This window comes from Prunus avium, chromosome 4 (assembly GCF_965620075.1).
Source record: "Prunus avium chromosome 4, drPruAviu1.hap1.1, whole genome shotgun sequence".
NCBI classification, from domain to species: Eukaryota; Viridiplantae; Streptophyta; class Magnoliopsida; order Rosales; family Rosaceae; genus Prunus; species Prunus avium.
Genome location: NC_142287.1, coordinates 27,040,170 through 27,061,049, shown reverse-complemented (window position 1 = coordinate 27,061,049; position 20,880 = coordinate 27,040,170). Strand labels below are relative to the sequence as shown.

The 20,880-nt window shown below is 36.3% G+C and overlaps 2 protein-coding genes across 2 annotated transcripts; both read right to left on the bottom strand.

Moving 5' to 3' along the window:
- Nucleotides 1-2,064: 2,064 nt before the first annotated feature.
- Nucleotides 2,065-8,349, bottom strand: LOC110772093 (C2 domain-containing protein At1g53590). The gene is made up of 12 exons (XM_021976489.2): nucleotides 7,679-8,349; nucleotides 7,265-7,339; nucleotides 6,727-6,870; nucleotides 6,073-6,168; nucleotides 5,832-5,963; nucleotides 5,231-5,383; nucleotides 5,077-5,118; nucleotides 4,628-4,676; nucleotides 4,351-4,443; nucleotides 4,073-4,256; nucleotides 3,701-3,827; nucleotides 2,065-3,544 (listed from the first exon to the last, which is right to left on the bottom strand). The coding sequence occupies exons 1-12, from the start codon at nucleotides 7,802-7,804 to the stop codon at nucleotides 2,519-2,521; spliced, it is 2,247 nt and encodes a 748-aa protein (XP_021832181.1). The 5' UTR covers nucleotides 7,805-8,349; the 3' UTR covers nucleotides 2,065-2,518.
- Nucleotides 8,350-15,191: 6,842 nt separating this feature from the next.
- LOC148295132 (uncharacterized) lies at nucleotides 15,192-18,549 on the bottom strand. The gene is made up of 2 exons (XM_088252400.1): nucleotides 18,239-18,549; nucleotides 15,192-17,641 (listed from the first exon to the last, which is right to left on the bottom strand). The coding sequence occupies exon 2, from the start codon at nucleotides 17,637-17,639 to the stop codon at nucleotides 15,192-15,194; it is 2,448 nt and encodes an 815-aa protein (XP_088108526.1). The 5' UTR covers nucleotides 17,640-17,641; nucleotides 18,239-18,549.
- Nucleotides 18,550-20,880: the final 2,331 nt, after the last annotated feature.

The window sequence follows — 20,880 nt, the reverse complement described above, 5'->3', positions numbered from 1 at the left end:
CTGCGTCTGCCGCGGATCTACAGGAGGATGCCGAGAAACTCCGGAGAGAGCGGAAGAAGAAGTCGCTTTTGAAGCTCAAAACTCAATACCAGGCGGAGATCGACCAGTGGGAACTTTTGTCGAGCACATTGCGCGCAGTTGAAGAGAGGACATGCCATCTTCAAGAACAGCAATAGCAACATCGATTGACAGAGAAAGACCGAGAGAAAACGGCGTCGTTGGCTGGTTCGGGTCCTTCTGAGCTTCAAGGGTCGGAGTCCGTTTGTGGGTCAGTGGTGGATGAGCTTCTCTCGTGGGTCAGTGGTGTATGAAAATTGAAAGATTTTGGGTCTTAGGGTTTTGCAAGGCCAGAAATTTATGCTCCACGACACCAATTCGGGGCTCAGTTGAGCTGATTTTGGCTTTATTACACTTACCCGGTGGAAAATTGAGAACAAAGATTTATGTGATTTCCCAATAATCAAACATCATTTTAGCATTCTGCTATTATTTTCTTTGAATTCCTTGATTTCGCCCTGGAATATTTTGCTTCCGCTGAATATAAAATTACAGTGATGCTTGCTTTTAGTATCATCAGTGCTTGGGTGCGGGTGGTGGTCATCGGTGAATGGGGGAAGAAGAAAATCGCGAGGGCTCTGGTTTTGGAGTTTAGGGTCAGGGCAGGGGGAGAAGAAATCGAGGGGGAAGGGGGAGGGAGTCTAGGTGGTTGCCGGCTGGGGTCTTGGTTCGTTTGGAGGTGGGGGTTTTGGAGGATGGCTGCGAGTGGGCATGGTGGAATGAAGGGGAGAAGAAAATCGCAGCGGTTTGGGAGAATTTTCACAGAGAGAGAGAGAGAGAGAGAGAAATTTTTTGATTTTTTGATTTTTTTTGATTTTTAATATTTTATTCATATTTTAATCAATTTAAAATTTAAAAATGTGGGACCCACAATGCCACGTAGGCAGTTAACAGAGAGATCTAACAGAAACCCTAACGGCGGAACCACATTGCAAAAAATTTACAAACTAAGGGTATGCGATTGTAAAAATTGAAAAGACGGGGACTAACATGCCTTAAGGGTGTAAGTACAGGGTACTAAATTGTAATTAACCCTATACTCTTTACCTTGTTTTTTCTACTATCAAATTGCTAATTCTTTTCTTCTGTTTTTTGCAGTTTATATTGTTCCGTGTTTTAGTTCATTTAGTCCTTGTAATTGGATTCAACTTAGCTTTGCTTCAATGTTGTTATTTTTTGTATTTGACAATGTTGACATGTCTTGATTCATTTCAGTGTCGAATTGCAATGTGAACTGTGAAGAACCATCTTTTTGTCTGTACAATTGCCATGCCGTGTCCTTGGATGGAGTACTTCTAAGTTATACAACGCTGATTATGTTTTGTTGATTTTTGGGAGAGATTATTTCTGCAAAACTTAAAAAATCTAATGCGAATAGTTTACATTCCTTTTACATCCATCACATTTTACACGCGTTGCGCCTGCATGATCTTTATAATCTTCATAAATAGTGATATTATTCTTTCATGATAGGTTGAAAAAGAATAAGGGGCATCGAAAGCTCCTCTCCCTAAGGTGGGTGGAGAAAAATTTTAAAAATTAAAAACTATTTATTACGTAATATAATTTGTGAAGTCAATTAAAATATTGAATCCTAATAATTCACTAAAAAAATATTAATTAAAACATAATAACTAATAAAACTAATAAAAAAGAAAATAGAATATTTCAACAGTATAGCCGCGCGGTTAGACTCAATAAATAGAAAATTTTCAACAGTACGACCGCGCAGCTATACTCCGTAATTAGAAATTTCAACCGTATAGCCGCGCGGCTAGACTAGTTAAATAGAATTTTTCCAACGTATAGCCGCGAGGCTATACTCTGTAAATTGAATATTTCAACAGTATAGCCGCCCGGCTATACCCTTTAGAGTTTATGTCTCACCACCTTGTGACATTCATATACCGGGCTCATCGAGATGAGTTTAATACAATTTAAGAAGTCTCCTCTTCAAAAAAGCTTATGATGGCTTATGACTCCTTCAGCCCATTATTAAATTTGGAATTTAATAACAAAACAATTCCTTCGCGTGTATAAAACAACATTTTCAACTCAAAACTTTACATATTTCTCAACATAATTTACAAAAAAGAAGAAATTAAAAAACACAGATTCTTCCTCTAGCTTCCAGCAATCTTCACAAATGAAACAAATAATACAGCCTAATAATAGCTACACCACATTTCGCCCCAACTGTGTAGAGAAGTTCCCTTTCAGGGTGGAAAAGAGGTAGAAATATAATGTTGCAAGATTCACCAAACCCTAAAACCAAAGTATCTGTTTGGGGTGAGTGTTTCACACAAGAACTGTACAACATCATCAACATGTGACTTGGACAGGCAAGCCATACTCTCATACTTCAAATACTTCATGCTAATTCAGCCACAAGTGGAATAGTATGAGCTCTCTTTCATAACAGTATGCGATAGTTTTGCATGCCTTTCTCTTCAGATATGCATCAGCTAGCTTCAACTTTTAATGGCTCACACAATCCATCACCATTTCTTCCAGGGCTGTCCACCTCCTCGTGCATCTTTTCGACTTCTTCAAGTTCAACCTTCTCCGTTGGGCGTTCGAGTTCTTCATGTTCAACCTTCTCCATTGGGCCTTCAGCGTTCACTGCCGTGACAATTACCGGCTGAACCACATGCTCCTCTGGTTTACTTGAATCATTGACGGAGCCACAAGGTATATTCCTGGAGGCGACAGGTATCATTTCAACAAATGGGGAAGGAAGAGATTCGTCATCAGAAGAGTTGGAACCTGCTAAAATTTCTCTTTCACTCACTGCACATGAATCAGCTTGAGACTTTCTAGAACCTTTCCTTGAAAGTGCACGCTTTACGGATTTTTCAGCATTTCTAAAGAAACTCTTCACCTTACCCTTTCCTGGGCTATCTTCTGAACCACTCTCTCCAGAACTTAAAGCCCCTTCTTTTGAAACCTTACCAGAAGGAGGGACCGAAACATCGTCTTCCACAACAAACTTTACACCAACCTTCTTCTCATTAATTGCCCTTAGATTAACATGAGGGGTTTGAACAGCCTCTGTAAAGCTGCTTGAATTATCCTCCTTCTTGGAATTCCTGTGGAATATCTTATGCAGACCCTGGCGAAATGATGCCATTGGACGTCTATCCTCGGGATTCTCATCAGTACTGCTGCCATCATTTACTTGGATTCCAGATGCCACTGAACTACGACCGTCAGTACCAGTAGCCTCCCCATGAATCTGGGTATTAAGTCTTCGACTCTTTCCTTTTCTAGCCCCCCAAGTTTGTGAAACTTCACTTCCTGGATGATGGACCCATATACCAGTTTCTTTTTGCCCTTTTATATCAATAGGCTCAAAATGATCTGCCACTCTAGGAGATTTCTCTGATGATACAGATGAGAATGAACTTTTATTAGCAGTCTCATTGGCAAAGGAATTTCTTTTATCTTCCACATCTAGCATTTTGTGAACATCTGGACAATCATCCCCCTGTGTATGAAAGAAGCTCAAGTCAAACTCTTGAGTGCACACTTGAGCATCATGTGGAAGCACTGCATTCTAATTTATGAAGCAACTAGAACTATCGATCTCTTCGCTTTCATTTCCTAATGGGCCTAATCAGTAGAACTAGAAGTGAAAAGGTACCTTCCCATTATCTTCTACTACAGTTACTGCAATATGCAGCCTCCCTGCTGTTTTAATGTTTTGAAGAGGCAACCACATGTCATGCCTCCCGCCATCTCTAAGATCACTGATTTTAATGGAACAGTCTCTGGATACAGAAGAAGAGTCTGTTAATCGTACAAATAAAACAGCACTTAAAGAATAATTGAATAGAAAAATTGAAGCACAACAAGGTGAATAGCTTCCAAAGTCCTTTAATTCGTGCTTTGTGATCAACTAATCTCTTAGTCGGTATTCCTCTAATAGATACTATATCGATTTTATTTGCAAAGGCTTTGCAGAGACCTAGGCACACTACAAAACATAATACATTAAGCAAGTTCAGAAACAAACCCAAGGGTGTCATCAACAAATATGTCCTTGTCATGAACTTCAATAGCTAGCACATTAGGTGAATCCCATGTAATAATGGGGATCTTAAATTCATCGTGCCATTTTGGAGTCAGCGTTTTCTTTTGTATCTTCGTTTTGAATTGGTAAACGCCCATTTGACCCTTCACATAAGGGTCAGCGAATCCTGAAAATACCGAACTATCTGTTAAATATCTTCATTTAACGCCTATCTTGTGTTGGTAAAACAACCTTGCTGTACTAGCAAACCAAGAACTAACCATTTAGATCGGAGGGTTTCAAGTCAGATGCTTCGATGACTTCTATTCTGACATGAGCGACAGGCTCCTTCTCATCCACAGAGAACCAATTTTCTGTCACATGAGCACGTATTTTTAATTGAAACACAGAGAGAGAGAGAAAGAGAGAGAGAGAGAGAGAGAGAGAGAGAGAGAGAGAGAGAGAGCGTGTGTGTGTGTAATTTTCCCCTCCACACCACATGAAATTTGATTAAAATAAGTTTTGTGAAATACTGAAAATTATTTCTGTGGTCCTTACCTTCCTCTGGTGAACTAAATTTCTCCATGTCAACAACCAGCATATTAGGCTGCAGAGATATATAAATAATTAGATTTGCACCATTTTCGGAATCATCTTGCTCACATATGAAGCTATGAAATCCAAAAAAGTCCCATTATTTGCTCATTCTTCATCGAACCATATAAAGCTTATATTTTGTTTACTAGATCACATGGAAATTTCCTCAACTCCATATAATATTTGGAAGGTATGAAACACCAACGGAAGGAGAAATAACTGATATATTTTTATCAAAGTTGAAAGTTGCAACAGATACAAATGGAAATCTTAGGCCAGTGGCCCTTTGGCCTAACGACAAAGGCCTAAAGTCTTGCTTTCAACGCCAGGTAATATGTAAGGCTGTGTAATGCACAGCCATTAGATGGCAATGAATCGTACATGTGGAGTGTCAAAAATTCAAATAATACCTGAACAAGTGTCTGCTCAAAGGCAATGGAGAGAAGCTTATCCTGGGAGACAGAATAAACAAATAAGGAAGTCAGGGATAAATAGACACACAGAGAGTGACATATGAAACGGGAGAGTTAAGAATTTATCTGCATGATATATGATAAAATTTACCAGCCATCCATCAATCCCAGGAACTTCTGTAACATCAAGCCCTCGAGTAAAAATAGGCTTGACGGTCATTTGAAAATATGGAGGCTCCACAAAGCATAATCGCACACGGCCAAGGAAAGGCCACTTGCGAAGGAACTTCACCCCAATCAGGACCTACAAAAGAATAAGAAAATCACATGTGTTGTGCATGCATTATCAATCACATGTGTTCGCCTGAGATGATATTCAGATTTAATATCTCACATGCTATTTCAGAAAAGCAAAACAGATTAGGCAAAACCAACAAGACATACCTGTTAGAGTTCTAACAAGAATGTAAAAAGGAAAAGTTTTCACCAATGTTTAATGTTTAATGTTCAAAGTTCTACTAACATATATTATACATAGAGCGGTGTTTATAAGTAGTCTGCTAAATAATCAGAACTCAGGAGTTACAATCATCAATCAAATTAATTCTCATGGCGGCACCGCATAAAAGTATACTGCATATGCTTCTATGCCTGTCATGTATAGCTCACATGAGCTTTTCCTGGACAAAACTTACTCAATTTTAAAAGGACCTAAGATCACATCTTGAATTACAAGTTAGACAAATTCATACCTTTCCTTCAACATGCATGCCTGTAATATGCAACTTTGTCCAGATTCCAAAACCTAGTCTTTTCCTCAGCTTCACAGCCAGAATTCCAAGCATATCATCAGCTGTCAGAAAATTCATTCCCAACTCCAGAACCTGAATTTATTACAAGTGTATTACTTCATCTTGGCTGAATTCTAGAACCTCAGACATAAAGAGCAGACAAAAACTATTGGTTCAACATGCAGGAGAAGGTAACTCATACCAAGTGGTCATCATCAGTAGATTGGCGAAGAACTCTCATCTCTGTGAACATAGGTGGGTTTCTTCCTAAGTAGAGATGCTGAACTACAGCCTTGCCCTGTAATAAATCATCATTAATAAGTCAAAAGTTTATTAAAACATAACTACCAAAAAAATAGTTATAAGTAGTTTCCCACACATACAAAGTAGCTGAAGCGATCAAAACACACTATTGTACTCACAAACAATCTCTATTCTGTGTCACTAAGATTTTACAACCAAAAGATAGTGACATGTACGCCATTGAATATATCTCGCCTATTCAATCAATACTGTATATATAATCCAAACCTAATCAGAATTCTATCCAAATAATTGAATGCTCTTATGCAATGAGGATGTAACATTGAACAAAGTTATTGCCACTTGGATATCAGTAAAATTAATGATGAGTTGCTCTAGCTGTTCACGTGTCACAAATTTAAATAAAAAACTCTAAAGATCACTCAACTAAATATGATGAATACAAATCAAACTTAAAATGAAGTACATCAATATACGACCAAAATCCTATGAAAAACCCACGTCTTCAAAAATGAGAGCATTTGGACTAAATGACCAGCCCAAATCAATTGGAGCAATCAATATATGAATAAATCAGAAGGTAAAGTCATACAACAGTCCACGGTTTGTACTTCTCCAAAAACCAAGGTATGATAGGTAGGAGAATTTTCTGTGAAGCAATCTGTTCCATACATATAGGCCATATCTTTTCAACTGCATGGTTCAACCACCGCACGGTCTCGGAATCAGAAAGCACCTGAAGTATTGGACCAGACAATAAAAAATGAAATGAGATATTTCACAACCAAACTAATTCAATACTACATTCAAGAATTCGAATTCAATTTTCAAATAAGTAACAATGAAAATTTACCAACAAAAAGTGCAAAGCATAGATGCTCAATCAAAGGAATTTAATTTGACTTTATATACAAGATCCTTTCTTAGGGTGGGCTGTCTTTCTTTCTATCACGTTTTATTTTGAACAATTAGTAAAGGCAATAAAGATCAACAAAGACTCCTATCCTCAAATAGGTACTTTGACCTTACAGCTTTATCGTTCTTAGCTTCTGATGGGATTTCAATGTACCAGATGACTATAAACAAAAAAAATACTGATAAATCAATCAATCACAAATGGAAAAAATTACCCTTCTCTGATTAGCCTGCTTTCTTTCCTCAAATTGTAATTTCCTCCGCAATCTCATAACATACCGCTCATGAACCTGTCAAAAGAACAAGCAAATGTGAATATTAAGCACTGCAATTGCACATCCAGATTAGTACATACCAATTTATCAAATTACATTACACATCATTGACACAAATAACGGATGATAAACAAGAAACTTTATAGAAGGTGCCACAAAAGAAAATTCCATACTTTCTAATTAACCAAATCTAGCAAACTACACCGAATTTGATTCTAATTCTTTGTATAAAGAAAAAAAATTCATTATTTACTTTTCTTGCTTTAATCTTTTAGAAAAATTTGACCTCTTTAATAAAAAAGATGAATGAAGAAAAAAACTAAAACATGAGCAAGGAAGAGCAGTGATCCATACCAGGTAGAGATAAATCAGAGAGAAAAAGTAGGCAACTGGGTGGCAGCAATTGAAGTGAGAAAGCAACCAAAGCATCATTAACACAATGCCCACATGGTGTATCACTGTAACCTCTGTTACATCCATCTCTTCTTCTTCTTCTTCTTTATAGTTTACACACACAACCAACTTGTCTTTCTTGCTTTTGTTTCAATTTTCTAACTTTACTCTCACCCACTAAACCCCTCTCTCCCAATCCAACAAAATCACAAATTCAAAGTCAAAACCAAAGGATTTAGAAAAAGGAAAATCCCCACATCAAAACTTAAAAGATGAAGAAATCAAGAGAAGCCATAAAAAATAACCAAAACCCAGAAGAGCAAAATCAGCAGCATATACTGTAAATCATTGAAGATTTATAGTTACACACAATAACATGAACAGATTATCTTGGAAGAAAAAATACAGATACAATGAAAACCAGAAAATACCCAATGAAACAAAAGGAGATGAAAGAACCAAAGTAGAATGGGGAAGCAAAGAGGAATGTTTTGGAGGCTTTTGAGGGTGTAAATTAGTTTGGAGCAGTTGAAAAGGGAACCGTAGAGTGGAAGTAACCGGCGTGAAGGAAGGCAGACACAGACAGAGAGAGAAAGAGAGCACCAATGCGAATTACGAAGAAGGAAGCAGAGGCTTTATTTAGGCGTTTAGCAGGAAGGCGCATGTGGAGCTTTTGACTGGCTGTTCGGCTCCACGTCTCACAAAAACCACGTCAACTACGTGTGTCGGTAATTGGATAGACCACTATATCTATACAGTTGTCTTATTAGACAAAGGGAGGTCGTATGACTTGCCTCGTTCCCGTTGTAATTTTTCTTTCAACGCCGGTTCTCAGCCGTCGGATATCCAACGTCGCCAATCCTGTCGGTACGATTATGATCGAAATTATTTTTAATAACAAGTGATATTCTAAATTATTTAACCTCCGTAAATAGTGATTTAAATTAAGATACTTAAAGCAGACATACTATCTCGATCAACTAACATTTCTAATCTTTTTATTGAACTAAATCCTATTAATGATTAACTAACTTAATTCACGTCTATAAATTCATCTATGTTTTTAAGTCTTTTGATGAGCCGGACCTCGTGCTTGGGGTATCATACACTCACATGGCACTACTTTCACATGATTTCCCAGAGCTTTTCCTCATGTGCATATAGGTAAGGAAAATGCTAGAGAGACCAACTTGTATACTAACTTTCTAATAGAGAGTGAGACCCATTGTATTGGTGGGCTCCACCTCTATTAGAAAGTTGGTACACAAATTGGTATCCCAAATTGGTCTCTCTAACATGACCCTATAGGTAGGTTTAGCTGTTTGTTTAATTTGCAATAGTTTTATTTCCTTTTCCAATTCATTTTTCACCAATGGAAGTAAGATCAATGCTTACTGCGGGGGATAAATTATTAGTTGTTGGGGTGGTCCCGAGGTTTAGATTTCTTCAACCACCTCACCATATTAACCCTATACATACATGGAAGTAAGGTGTCTTGTCTTTATTCGATAGGTTTGTTTTGTTCAAGTCTAACAGTTGTCGGCAGATGTATAATATTGAATTGGACACTGCTTCCTCTTTTATTGGAAGGAGGTATTATTATTTTCTGCAAATTATAGTTTGATATATATAATTGATAGAAGAATACAAGTTTCTACTTCAAAAAAAATAGGAAAGTATTTTCCTACTGGATTTTGCGTCCATTGTAAAAAAAGTCTGTCACTTTTCACGACATTTTGAAAAAATCAATCTTGCAGGACAATCATCACATATTCTAACACGTGGCGCATAAATGTAGCGTCTAAGCAGTTTTTCTTTTCTTTATGCAAATTCCACCCAAATAATTCTTTCTAATATATTAATGTGAAGTTTTTGTCATAGTCATTGAATGAATGTGATATGATGTTGCTTTTTCCCTACGGCTAGGAAGGAGGAGAGGAATAATCTCACACACATTGGTGGACCCATAATTTTTTTAGCGGGTGTGCAATATTGACAAAGTATGAAAAATGGTTTTTCGGAATAATCATTTTCCCAATATATTTTTGGCGGCTTTTATTCCTTACACATCAAAAAAGAAAACTTGATTTTATGGGATTTTAGTATGAAGTATATATTGACTTAATGAGCCATCATTTTTAGCCTAAATCGTATTTTGCACTAAAATCGATTTTTCATATTTTGATTTTGTGGGAATTTGATTTTTTAGTATTTTTATTTGAATCCAAATGGGGGGTATTTCCTTATTTACATTGTAAACTTAAGTAAATTGAGTAATATAAAAATAAATGAAAATAAATGAAAGTAAAAGGACAATGACATTTACTTAAGTTGAAAATGGAAATAAGATAATATGTACACCAGTTGAGCAAAGGGGCAATTTGAAGCACCTACAATGGTTTTCCGGCTAAGGGAGGTGCAGTTGCACCTCTTTGCGCCTTAATAGGTCCGCCACTACTCACACACACATTGTTCTATGGAGGATTGAGCTGCAAACCAATAACTAAGACCCCATTGGCGAATGAATGTGATGTTCACACACACATTATGATATTTTAATTTTTCGTTATTGTTTTCTTCTAAAGGAAAAATACCTCCATTTGTTAGCAGTTGAATGCAATTTTTTTCTTTTCGAAGATCTGATGGGACCCAATTGGAGAAGATATACTTACTGGTGGATGAATTGGAAATTGTCGTAAAGTGAAAATGAAAGGTTAATGAGCATACTCCACTTTGCATTTCTTCCAAATTCAAATTACAAGCATTTTGTTAGGTTTCTTCAAAGTGTTTGACTTGGCCAGCTATATTTAAAGGAATTAAAACGAAAGTACATTCAAACCCAATAATGGTTAGTAGAACGGCCAAAACTGATGCAATCTCAAAATCCATATCTATATTCATTTGGTGAGATTGGACCTAGTCATATGACCCCGTAGTCGGAACACGGAAGGGCAGAACCAGGATTTTTTGGAGGGGTGGGCTATCATTGACATAAAAAATATATACTATTACAACACGCAATTAAGTTTTTGTCTTAATTAACAAATAAATAAGTTTATGGTTTTAAGTAACCGAGAAAATACGTTTGTAGTTTCAAAGCTACATTTTTGGACTTTTTTGGCTTATTAAAGGGTTAACTATGTTTTATATGGGCTAAACCGGAGTAGGCTATTTTCGTCCCAAAAAAAAAAAAAAAAAAAAACCGTAGTAGGCTATGTGTGAAAAAATATAAATTTATTAAGGAAAATTTGCTTTGCGCCAAACTTTGTAACACGTGGTTCCACCCTCCAATGAAGAATACTTATCATTTTCAATTTAATTTTAGTCACCAAACATGAGTATTTGAATAATGCTAAAACTTTGTCTTTACATTTTGTGCTTTTGCTATATTCTAGGGAAATTGGCGGCTTTGCCCCCGGCGCAGCTAATTTATTCAATATTATCCCCATTTTGAAATCTAATCACAAATACTCCCTATAAAAACTCCCTATTGACAACTTATTGCCCATCCTTCACTTAGGTTTTTTTTGTTCTCAGTCGTTGCTCTTCTTCTTCCTCATCCTCTTCTTCCTTCTGCCAAACCTCACAGGAATCCACCTCCACCATAGAATCTCGCTTAACTCAATCTCCTCTTAGTTATATCTTCAAACTAGGAGCTAATTTGAACCTCAAGGTTGAACCCCAAATTTGGAATTGAACCCTAGCCAAGGCGTGACTCACCACCTTCGTCGTCGGCCTCCATAACGGAGCCACAATCGTGACTCTCCACCTCCGTCGTCAACTTCCACCACAAAGCCACGACACCTTCATCTTCGATCTTCACTGTGGTGAGTTCTAATATTGGTTTTGCTTTTTTTTTTTTTGGGTTTCTGTTATTGATTGAGATTATTGGGTGATTACTTTTACTATTTTGAATGAGACATTAATGGGTTTTTGTTGTGGTTTGTTTGCTGTTTCTGTGATTGAATGAAATTTACCAACTATTTCTTGTGGTTGTCAAGCTCTTAGACTTGGATACATTGTTTTGTACTTAAGATTTGTCTCTGAAATCATGCATACACTGTTTTGTGATTGAGACTTGGACATGCAGACCTCCTTGAAAGTGGTGTATTCACTCTTTTGTGATTGTGATTTGTCTGTGAAATCGCTTAAGTGGTATATCAAATTAGGACTTCTGGCTTTTCTGAGCAACCTGTAAGAATACATATAAAACTCATAGATGCTCTCTGAAATAACAGTAATGTGAGTTTTAACTGTAAGAAACCAACATCATAATTTGAAACCAGTAGCACCACCAACAAATGCAAGATTCTAATCCTTTACTTCTTTTGAAAGTGATTGGAGATTTTGTAAGTTTTATGAGATGCCAATATTTTAACATACGTTTGATAGTGTAAAGTTGGCATATGTTGGATCTTTGTTTTCTCTATTTTTTTGTAATTCAATCCTAGATCTGTTTTTGGTGCAATCTATACAATCCTCAAGGTTGGTATCATGCCAAAGTTGTGTTGGTGCCGTGAAAAGGGTTCTTGGAAAACTTGAAGGTTTGTTGACAGCTCTTTGCATTTATCTAGTTCCATTGTCTTGCTCTTCTTCTTCTCTGAGACTGTGCTTCTTTAATTGTTTGAACAATGCCAAATGCACTATTGATGATTTCCTGATTTCCTGATTTGTATTTTTATTCGCCTGCGAGGACACACATTCACTTCACCCATGTTTATAATTACTTTTATATTGCAATTGAGTAGTATGAAATTGTGTGCATGAATGTGAACTTTAATTTTGCAATGGTACTGTCTTGTGAAAGCTTTCCATATGAAGAATTGGGTCATTTAGAAAAGCCAACAATCTATATGAATTTTGATAATGGTTTCTATTTTGAAATTGGTTTCAATTGTGATTGAATGTTATGTTTTTGTTTCAATTATGATTGAATGATTTACTTCTAATATGCATTTTTTATCCATTTTATACAGATGGAAGATTGTCTTGTTTCAAGTGGCGGCGTTCTTTTGGGGAGGAAATTGCTAACTTTCAGCTTAAATTCGGGTCTAAGAGGACATGTCCTGGAATTTTAATGATAGATATAAATTGTGTTAAAATTCCCGACCAAGAGGAGATGTAAATTTTTTGTTTTTTGCCACTTTCTTATGTATATCTTAAGATGTAATGAGATAACATTGCTTCCATAGTAGGGAAATTGGGAAATTATGGTTGTAAGAATGTGATTTCATCAAGGACGTCACATCCTTTTTTGAGAAAACACGTTATATACATTCAGTGTATATTACGTGTATATTGTCTATATATTGCTTGTTTATTGTTTGTGTATAACCATTTATTGCCTTTTATTGTCATTGTATTGTATGTTTATTGCCAATTTATAGCTTTTCATGAAAAAAAAAAAAGAACCCTGCAAAAGAGATGGCAAAACAAAAAAAATTACAGGTCCTCTTTGTTGTGCAACAACAATTTCATCAACAAATATGCAAGGTGCATTTTCCATGGCCTTCTTAAAAAGATAGCAAACTCATGAAGCACTAGCACCAACAACAACCAAAGGTTAAGGCAATAAGCCTAGCAATAACTCATAGGTAAGCCTAAATCTAAAACACTGAATGATGATGGCTGTCATACTACAATGCCTCTGTACACTCTTCCCAGTCATCAAAGAACTCTTTTTTCTCACCTTATAACTGATATGGTTTATGGCATCTGCCTGCAACAACCTACAACAATGAAACATAATTTTAGAAAGAGAAACAAGGAAGGTTATAAGAATTGGAGAGCAATTCCAGAGTGGACTGTGGAATGAACAAAGCAGTCTTGTAATTGGTGAACCCATTATCCATTATCCAATTCCTCTACAAGCACAATCTAACTTTGCAAAAAGTGTCCTACATTGTAGAGGAGTGTAATTAAAGTAAGTGGTGGACATCAAGCACAATCTAACTTTGCACAATTTAACTTCGATTATTATCTTACTAGATATCAAGCGTTTGCTTCTACTTAAGCTCACCATTGCTGATTCAATATTATGGATGCAGAGAGCTCACTTAGTAGTTCTTTATATCAATTTATGTAGTTCATTCAAAAATCACATCCCAAAACATAACAAAACAAATTCAAATCATAGCAGATTCTTGAAGATGCATAACACTTTCTAGTGGCCCGAATGTTCCTTTATATTAGATCACACAACTCCTATAAAACCAAGAGACCATTGAACCAAATAATTGTGTTTCTTTAATTGATTTCTTGTCAGAATAAAAACCTAACTCAGTAATAAATTCAATCAGCAAAAGAAAAACTTCAAAATCATTTTAGCCTGGACAAGCTTCAAGCTTCAAGCATAATATTCCTTACGACAAACAGAGAAATATTTGTTGCACAGTCCCAAAATTTTGGCTCAACAAGTTTTTGTATAATCCTACTTAAATAACATTCTCTACACAAGCTGAAAATATTAATTTTAAAAAAGAGAGAGAAAATTTTAAATTAAACCCACAATTATGTTTCAACAAATTTATGTACAATCTCACTCAAATTTGACCTGGAGGGACTTGAAGTGACATTAAGCACCAAAAATTCCAACCCATATATGAAATTGAAACAAGCAAAAGAAAACCCAAATAACATATGGGTGTGAAAGTATAGCAGAAAAGCTAAGTACTTGAGATGCCATGGATTTCAGGAAAGTTGAGAAAAATTGAGAAATTTGTTGAATCAGAGGGGAAGAACGGCAGTCGAAAGAGGTGACAGAGAGTGAGAGATGGAGGTGGAGAAGGGCGGCCGAAAGAGAGAGGGTGAGGTATAGCATTTTATTGCTTGTGTATTGCTGTTGTATTGCCCCCGTATATCTTTTTTTTTTTTAAGTCTGTGTTGGAATAAATTTATAGGGGGCGTATAGAGTTTGTATATTGCCATTGTATAGCCTTTTATCGCTTGTATATTGCTATTGTATTGCCCCCGTATATCTTTCTTTTTTCAAGTCTGTGTTGGAATAAATTTATAGGGGGAGTATGTGTATTGCCATTGTATAGCCCTTTATTGCTTGTATATTGCTAGTGTATTGCCCCCGTATATCTTTTTTTTCCAAGTCTGTGCTGGAATAAATTTATAGGGGAGTATGTGTATTGCCATCGTATAGCCCTTTATTGCTATTATATTGCTAGTGTATTGCCCTCGTATATCTTTTTTTTTTTTTTTTCAAGTCTGTATTATGGTTACAAAGGTAGGGATGGGGGACAAAAGCTTCACGGGGATGGAGATGGGAATGGCATACCCACCCCCGATTCGACCCACTGAATCAAAAACTTTGAATACACAATTTAGGCCCGAAAATGACAGATTTTAACAACAATATAGCAGATAGAATACGCAATACATACCAAATAATGAAAATTTAACAGAATTCACAATCCACAAAACACCAAACGCAATACAAATACAATTCAAATTCACACTCCATAATTCATAATGTATGTCCAACATTAGGTAGTGGAACATTGTTTTTACAAGTGCTTTTATTGTGGCCTGTGCCACTGCACCTTGAGCATTTTCTCCTTATGATATCCTCTCCTTGCGATGGAATCCTTAGCTTCTTTCGTCGGCCTGGCATGACCTTTGCATTGGGAGGATGCACAACTCTACTTTGGACATCTTCAGGAATAACCCACAACTCTTGAGGTTGTACCGGGTAGATGGTATCTGAATAAGCATCCAACCATGTATTTCGAGTGTAATAACGAGAAGCCATGGAGTATACATTTAGTTTCAAGAAACGGCAAACTGCAACTACATGCTTGCAAGGTAGTTGCTCAAGCTGAAACTTCCTACAACTGCAAGTGTTATTCGTCAAATGTACGTGGCCGTCCATATCACCGTCCACGACATTATACTCTACGTGATTCAGTTTCACAACATTCATCCTTGAAGCACATTCCAACCTGTGTCTCAGCTTCTTCTCGCCAAAGTCAGGGCACAATGTTGATGTACAATTCAAAGCAAAATCACGACGTTTACTGAACCATTTCACAAGCAGTTTGATGATTTCATCAATCAAATGCACCACTGGTAGCATCCTTGCAAACCGAAGGACTGAGTTGATTGACTCCGCAATATTTGTTGTCATTACATTGTATCGACGTCCATCCATATGAGCTCTAGACCACTTGTGTAATCCTGCACTTTCAAGATATTGAGCAACCTCATCATTTCCCTTTATCTTACGAAAATGACGATCAAATTCAGCGATACCATAAGATTTCACAGCTTGTTCAAAGTATAGCAACAATTTATCACGTTTTTTCAGTTTGAAAGTGCGTTTCATGTTACCCTTCATATGGTAAAAGCATATGCCATGTTGTGCTGTTGGAAAAACGTTGTGCCACACATTCTCTATGCTAATATTCCGATCAGAAATAATCACAAGATTTGGACACTCACCAATGGCTTCATGAAGCTTACTAAAAAACCAATGCCATGATGCATCCGTCTCTAAATCCCCAATTCCAAAAGCAAGAGGATATATATTTCGATTTCCGTCAAATGCATTAGCAACAAAGAGGACACCCTTATACTTACATTTTAAATGCGTGGCATCCACAGCAATGACTGGCCGCATCGAAGATTGAAACCCTCTAATACATGCCCCAACAGCCATAAAAAAATACAAAAAGTTATTGTTCTCATCGGTGTGGATGTGTGTCCTTGTGCCAGAATTCACACGCTCTAATTCGTGACAATAAGCTGGAAGGAGAGAATATGCCTCCTCTACTGAACCTCTAGTGGACATTACAGCTAACTCCCTCGATCTCCAAGCTTTGCAATAATTAATGGTGACCCCAAAGTTTTGTTTTACATCTCTGATTATATCACTTGGTGTGTATATTGTGCGAGAATCTTTCAACTTCCGTTTCACTGCATTACCAACGAGTTTAGCACTTGCGTGACGATGCCTGTCATGTATAAAACTCATATCACATTCATGGACCGGATTATATTTCACAATCATGAAGTTCTTTTCTCCATAACTAGATGCACGAAGCCGCCATGGACATGGACCTTGAGAACAAACCACAACCAATCGACTCTTGCAAGACTGCTTCACCTTAAATTCAAAGTGACCTCTCACTGCTGCCAATTGTAACTTGTTGGACAATGCTTCCTTACTAGAGAAAATTTTCCCAACTTCCAATTTTGGATCCCAATTATTCCGTGAATACGCACTTTCAATATCTTCTTCTTCATCATTTACAATACCCAAATTGTGCACGTTTTGTTCACCCATTTGTCTCCAATTATGTCGAATAGAAAGTTCAGACGTTGTTCCGAAACCCGTCACACCCACTTGTGAAAATGTCTCCAAATGGGCCAAACTAGAAGGGGTTGAGTGCATTTGCAAGCCATTCATTTCTGTACCATTATCACCATTATGCATCCCCTCCATCCCTGTAAAATCAATCCTGTTTAAATATTCTGTTCCAGAATCACCATGTATATTACCATTGCTTTCAACTATGGCATTTGAAGAACAGGCCATTCGACTCATATCTGTCATGATATGCATACGATCACCTACGACATTTTTCACTCCTCTGTCTTCTATGCTCACTAGTAAATGAGCCACTTTTGAAGGAATTACGTCACAAATGTACTTAATAAAAAATTTCACATCATCATTATCCTCAATCTTGATATGCTTACACTCATTCGAGGATATTGAAACTGAGAACTTTAAACAAAGCTTGTCTTCCCTGTTGTCTGTATTAACAATCTTATGCACCCTTTCCAAAAGCTCACCAAACGTGATGTTTCGCGAAATTATTACGCCTTTTGAGTCACCCCCTTCATATGTGCACATCTTCTTTGAGGTTACCCATTTTCCATTGTAGCAAACCAAAATTGCAATTGTGTCCATTTCTGACCATCATAAAATTTCCTTTTATTAACACATGTTAAGCTACCAATAAAAAATCTATCAACTAGTGGATAAACCATATGGATAAAACATCAATTAAACATCAGTAACCAACAATTTCAAAACATCAGCATTATGCAAAGTGAAACGGTTCAGCTAGCCTAGCTGTGTTTCAAGCTCCAGCAAGGAAGGCATGTGTCAAGAACTCTTAAAGTTAAAACAACCCAAAACCATTAACCTAGGGTATCATATTACTAACAAATTACTTACAAATTGCCAAACCTTGACTGTCCAAGGTTGTTTCTTATCGAATATCATACCACCCAAAAGAGTGAATATATCATTTTCAAGGAGATCTGTAAGTCCAAGTCTCAATCACAAAACAGGTATAAAGACAAATCATAAGCACAAAACAGTGTATCCAAGTCCAAGAGCTTAACAACTACAGGAAATAGTTGGTAAATTTCATTCAATCACAGAAATAGCAAGCCAAAACAGAAACCCATTAATGTCTCATTCAAAACAATGAAAGCAATCACCCAATAATCTCAATCAATTAAAGAAACCCAAAACAAAACAAAACCCATATCAGAACTCACCACAGTGATGATAGACGATGAAGTGTCATGGCTTTGTGGTGGAAGTCGACGACGGAGGTGGAAAGTCAAGACTGTGGCTTCGTTGTGGAGGCCGACAAAGGAGGTGGTGAGTCGCACCTTGGCTAGGGTATGGTTCCAAATTTGGGGTTCAACCTTGAGGTTGAAATCAGCCCCTACTTGGAAGATATAACTAAGAGGAGATAAAGTTAGGGGAGATTCTATGGTGGTGGAGGTGGATTTTGTGAGGTTTGGCAGAAGGAAGAAGAGGAAGAGAAAGCGTAAGGACTGTGGAAAAAAAAACACAATAAGCTGTCAATATGATGTTTTTATAGGGGGTATTTGTGATGGAGTTTCAAAATGGGGGTAATATTGAATAAATTAGCTGCGCCGGGGGTAAAGCCGCCAATTTCCCTATATTCTATGCTCCAGCTTTTTTTTCAGCACAGCGTGTTGATTCAACGCCCTCGTGATTCTCTTCTCCTCCCCTTCAAGCTAGCTGCATTTTCAATATTGTCTCAGCCTCTTTGTCAATAGCCTTGAAGTATTCTAAAGGGCGGAACTGGCCCAAATGCTGCCCTGGGCTATGCCTAGGGAAGGTTTTGGGAAAAAAAAATAATTAAACATATATAGCTTAATAATATTTTAAATTAAAAATAAATAAATATATATATATATATATATATATAATTGCATATCCTACCATACAGTGGCGGACCTATTAATATTAAGCACCTCCCATCGCCGGAAAAACCATAAATGTTTTTGTCCTTTTACTTTCATTTATTTTTATATTACTCAATTTACTTAAGTTTACAATGTAAATAAGGAAGTACCTTGCCCCGTGGAGTATCAACCTCTTGATTAAAGATATTATGTTTCTCAGCTCTTTTTTGTGATTCCTGCTCTTTTAGTCATGTCGTCCGTGAGGCAAATTTTATTGCTGATGCTGTTGCTAGTTTGGGACATGGGTTAAGTCCTTCTAGGCTTTGGGAGGCGGGGCTGTCTCTGAACTGTTCGATTCCTTTCTTTTTTGACTTGTTGGGGCCTGCGTGTCCTCGTGGTTTTTGTTTGTAGTTCTTATTTCTCTTATCAACAAAAAAAAAAAAAAAAAAAAAGGAAGTACCACTCATTTGGATTCAAATAAAAATACTAGAAAATCAAATTCCCACTAAATCAAAATATGAAAAATCGGTTTTAGTGCAAAATACGATTTAAGCTAAAAATGATGACTCATTAAGTCAATATATACTTCATACTAAAATCCCATAAAATCAAGTTTTTTTTTATTTCATGTGTAAGGAATAAAAGCCGCCAAAAATTATCTTAAGAAAATGATTATTCCGAAAAACCATTTTTCATACTTTGTCAATATTTTTACATAAAACAATTTTTCATGTATGATATGAATGTAAAAAGCCTTAGATGTTCAATCCACAAAGAGTTTTTAGCCTTTCAAAATTGCACATATGCTAAAAAATTCATGGGTCCACCAGTGCTACCACACCAATAGTCATAGTCAAAGGTCTTCCACATTTGTATTTGGTGTTAAAGTTTGTCCCAAACATCAATTTTAATCCTTTTCCATTAACGTATCTCCAAAAGAGACGCATTTTTCTAAATAAAATTCACTATTTCGTAAATAATATGGCCCTAATTCATTTTTTTTTCTTGTGTTTACAACTAGCATGATTTATATAATTTAATGTAAACTTTTATTTCTAGAAAAACTATAGAAATCGTTGGTACAAAAAAATTATCATTTGATTTTAAGCTAATAACTTTAGCTAGCTCACCTTTTGAAAAGTTCCCGATTCCGCCCTTGTTCAATGTCACTGTGATAACATGGGTTAACTCAGACCAATTAATTCAGCATTTTACATCACAAGGATCGGTGTCTTTGTAAAATTAATAGTAAGATAAATTTTCTGCATCTTTTGTTTGTTTGTTTGTTTTTTTTTGCGAGAAATAAAACATTCTTTGTACAAACATGGAAATCACAAGAATTGGTCAGGAAAGAAACCCCTAAACTTGGAGGGTTCTAGCCAATTACCAATTACCAATACACATCAACACCTCAAAGGCTAGAAACAATGCGACTAAAAAAATTACAGAAAAACCAACTCACTAGAAGCCATATCCAAATTTACAGAAATTTGTAGGCATCTTTGTTAGGCACCTCTTTTATTGATATTTGATGTTAAAAACCTTTGAGGTGATATTTGATGTAAATCATGTCTACCTTAGATGGTGAATGCTCAAATTAAACAGAATAAGATAAATCAACTAGTAGGAGAAAGAAATTACTAAACTCATCCATAAGACTTTGCATCTCTTTCAAAATTTTGAGATTCTCAACAGAAGAATGAATGAATTTGCTGAAAGTGATAAATCATGCATTTAAGTAGTTCATGAGCAAAACAAAAACTGCATGAGACAAAGGAGAAGGCGGAAAGAACTTATAATTATTTGTATTACCAAAAAAAAAACTTATAATTATTTAATTATATGATATTTTCCTAAATTTTTCATTAGATATGAGCATGCGACGTGCATGAAAGGATCTACGAAAGGGGCGAGTAAAGGAACTTGCCTCCACTCATCTAATTTCTTGTCTGCTTCCTAACTTAACAATAATGTGAGTA

What these genes read in the sequence shown, in the direction of transcription:
- LOC110772093 (XM_021976489.2), bottom strand. Translation starts at nt 7,804, where the DNA reads ATGGATGTAACAGAGGTTACAGTGATACACCATGTGGGCATTGTGTTA. An exon ending in TTGAGCAGACACTTGTTCAG is followed by an intron (nt 4,677 to 5,076) that starts GTATTATTTGAA and finishes ATATCTCTGCAG; the next exon opens with CCTAATATGCTGGTTGTTGA. An exon ending in ATTTAGTTCACCAGAGGAAG is followed by an intron (nt 4,444 to 4,627) that starts GTAAGGACCACA and finishes CTCATGTGACAG; the next exon opens with AAAATTGGTTCTCTGTGGAT.
- LOC148295132 (XM_088252400.1), bottom strand. Translation starts at nt 17,639, where the DNA reads ATGGACACAATTGCAATTTTGGTTTGCTACAATGGAAAATGGGTAACC.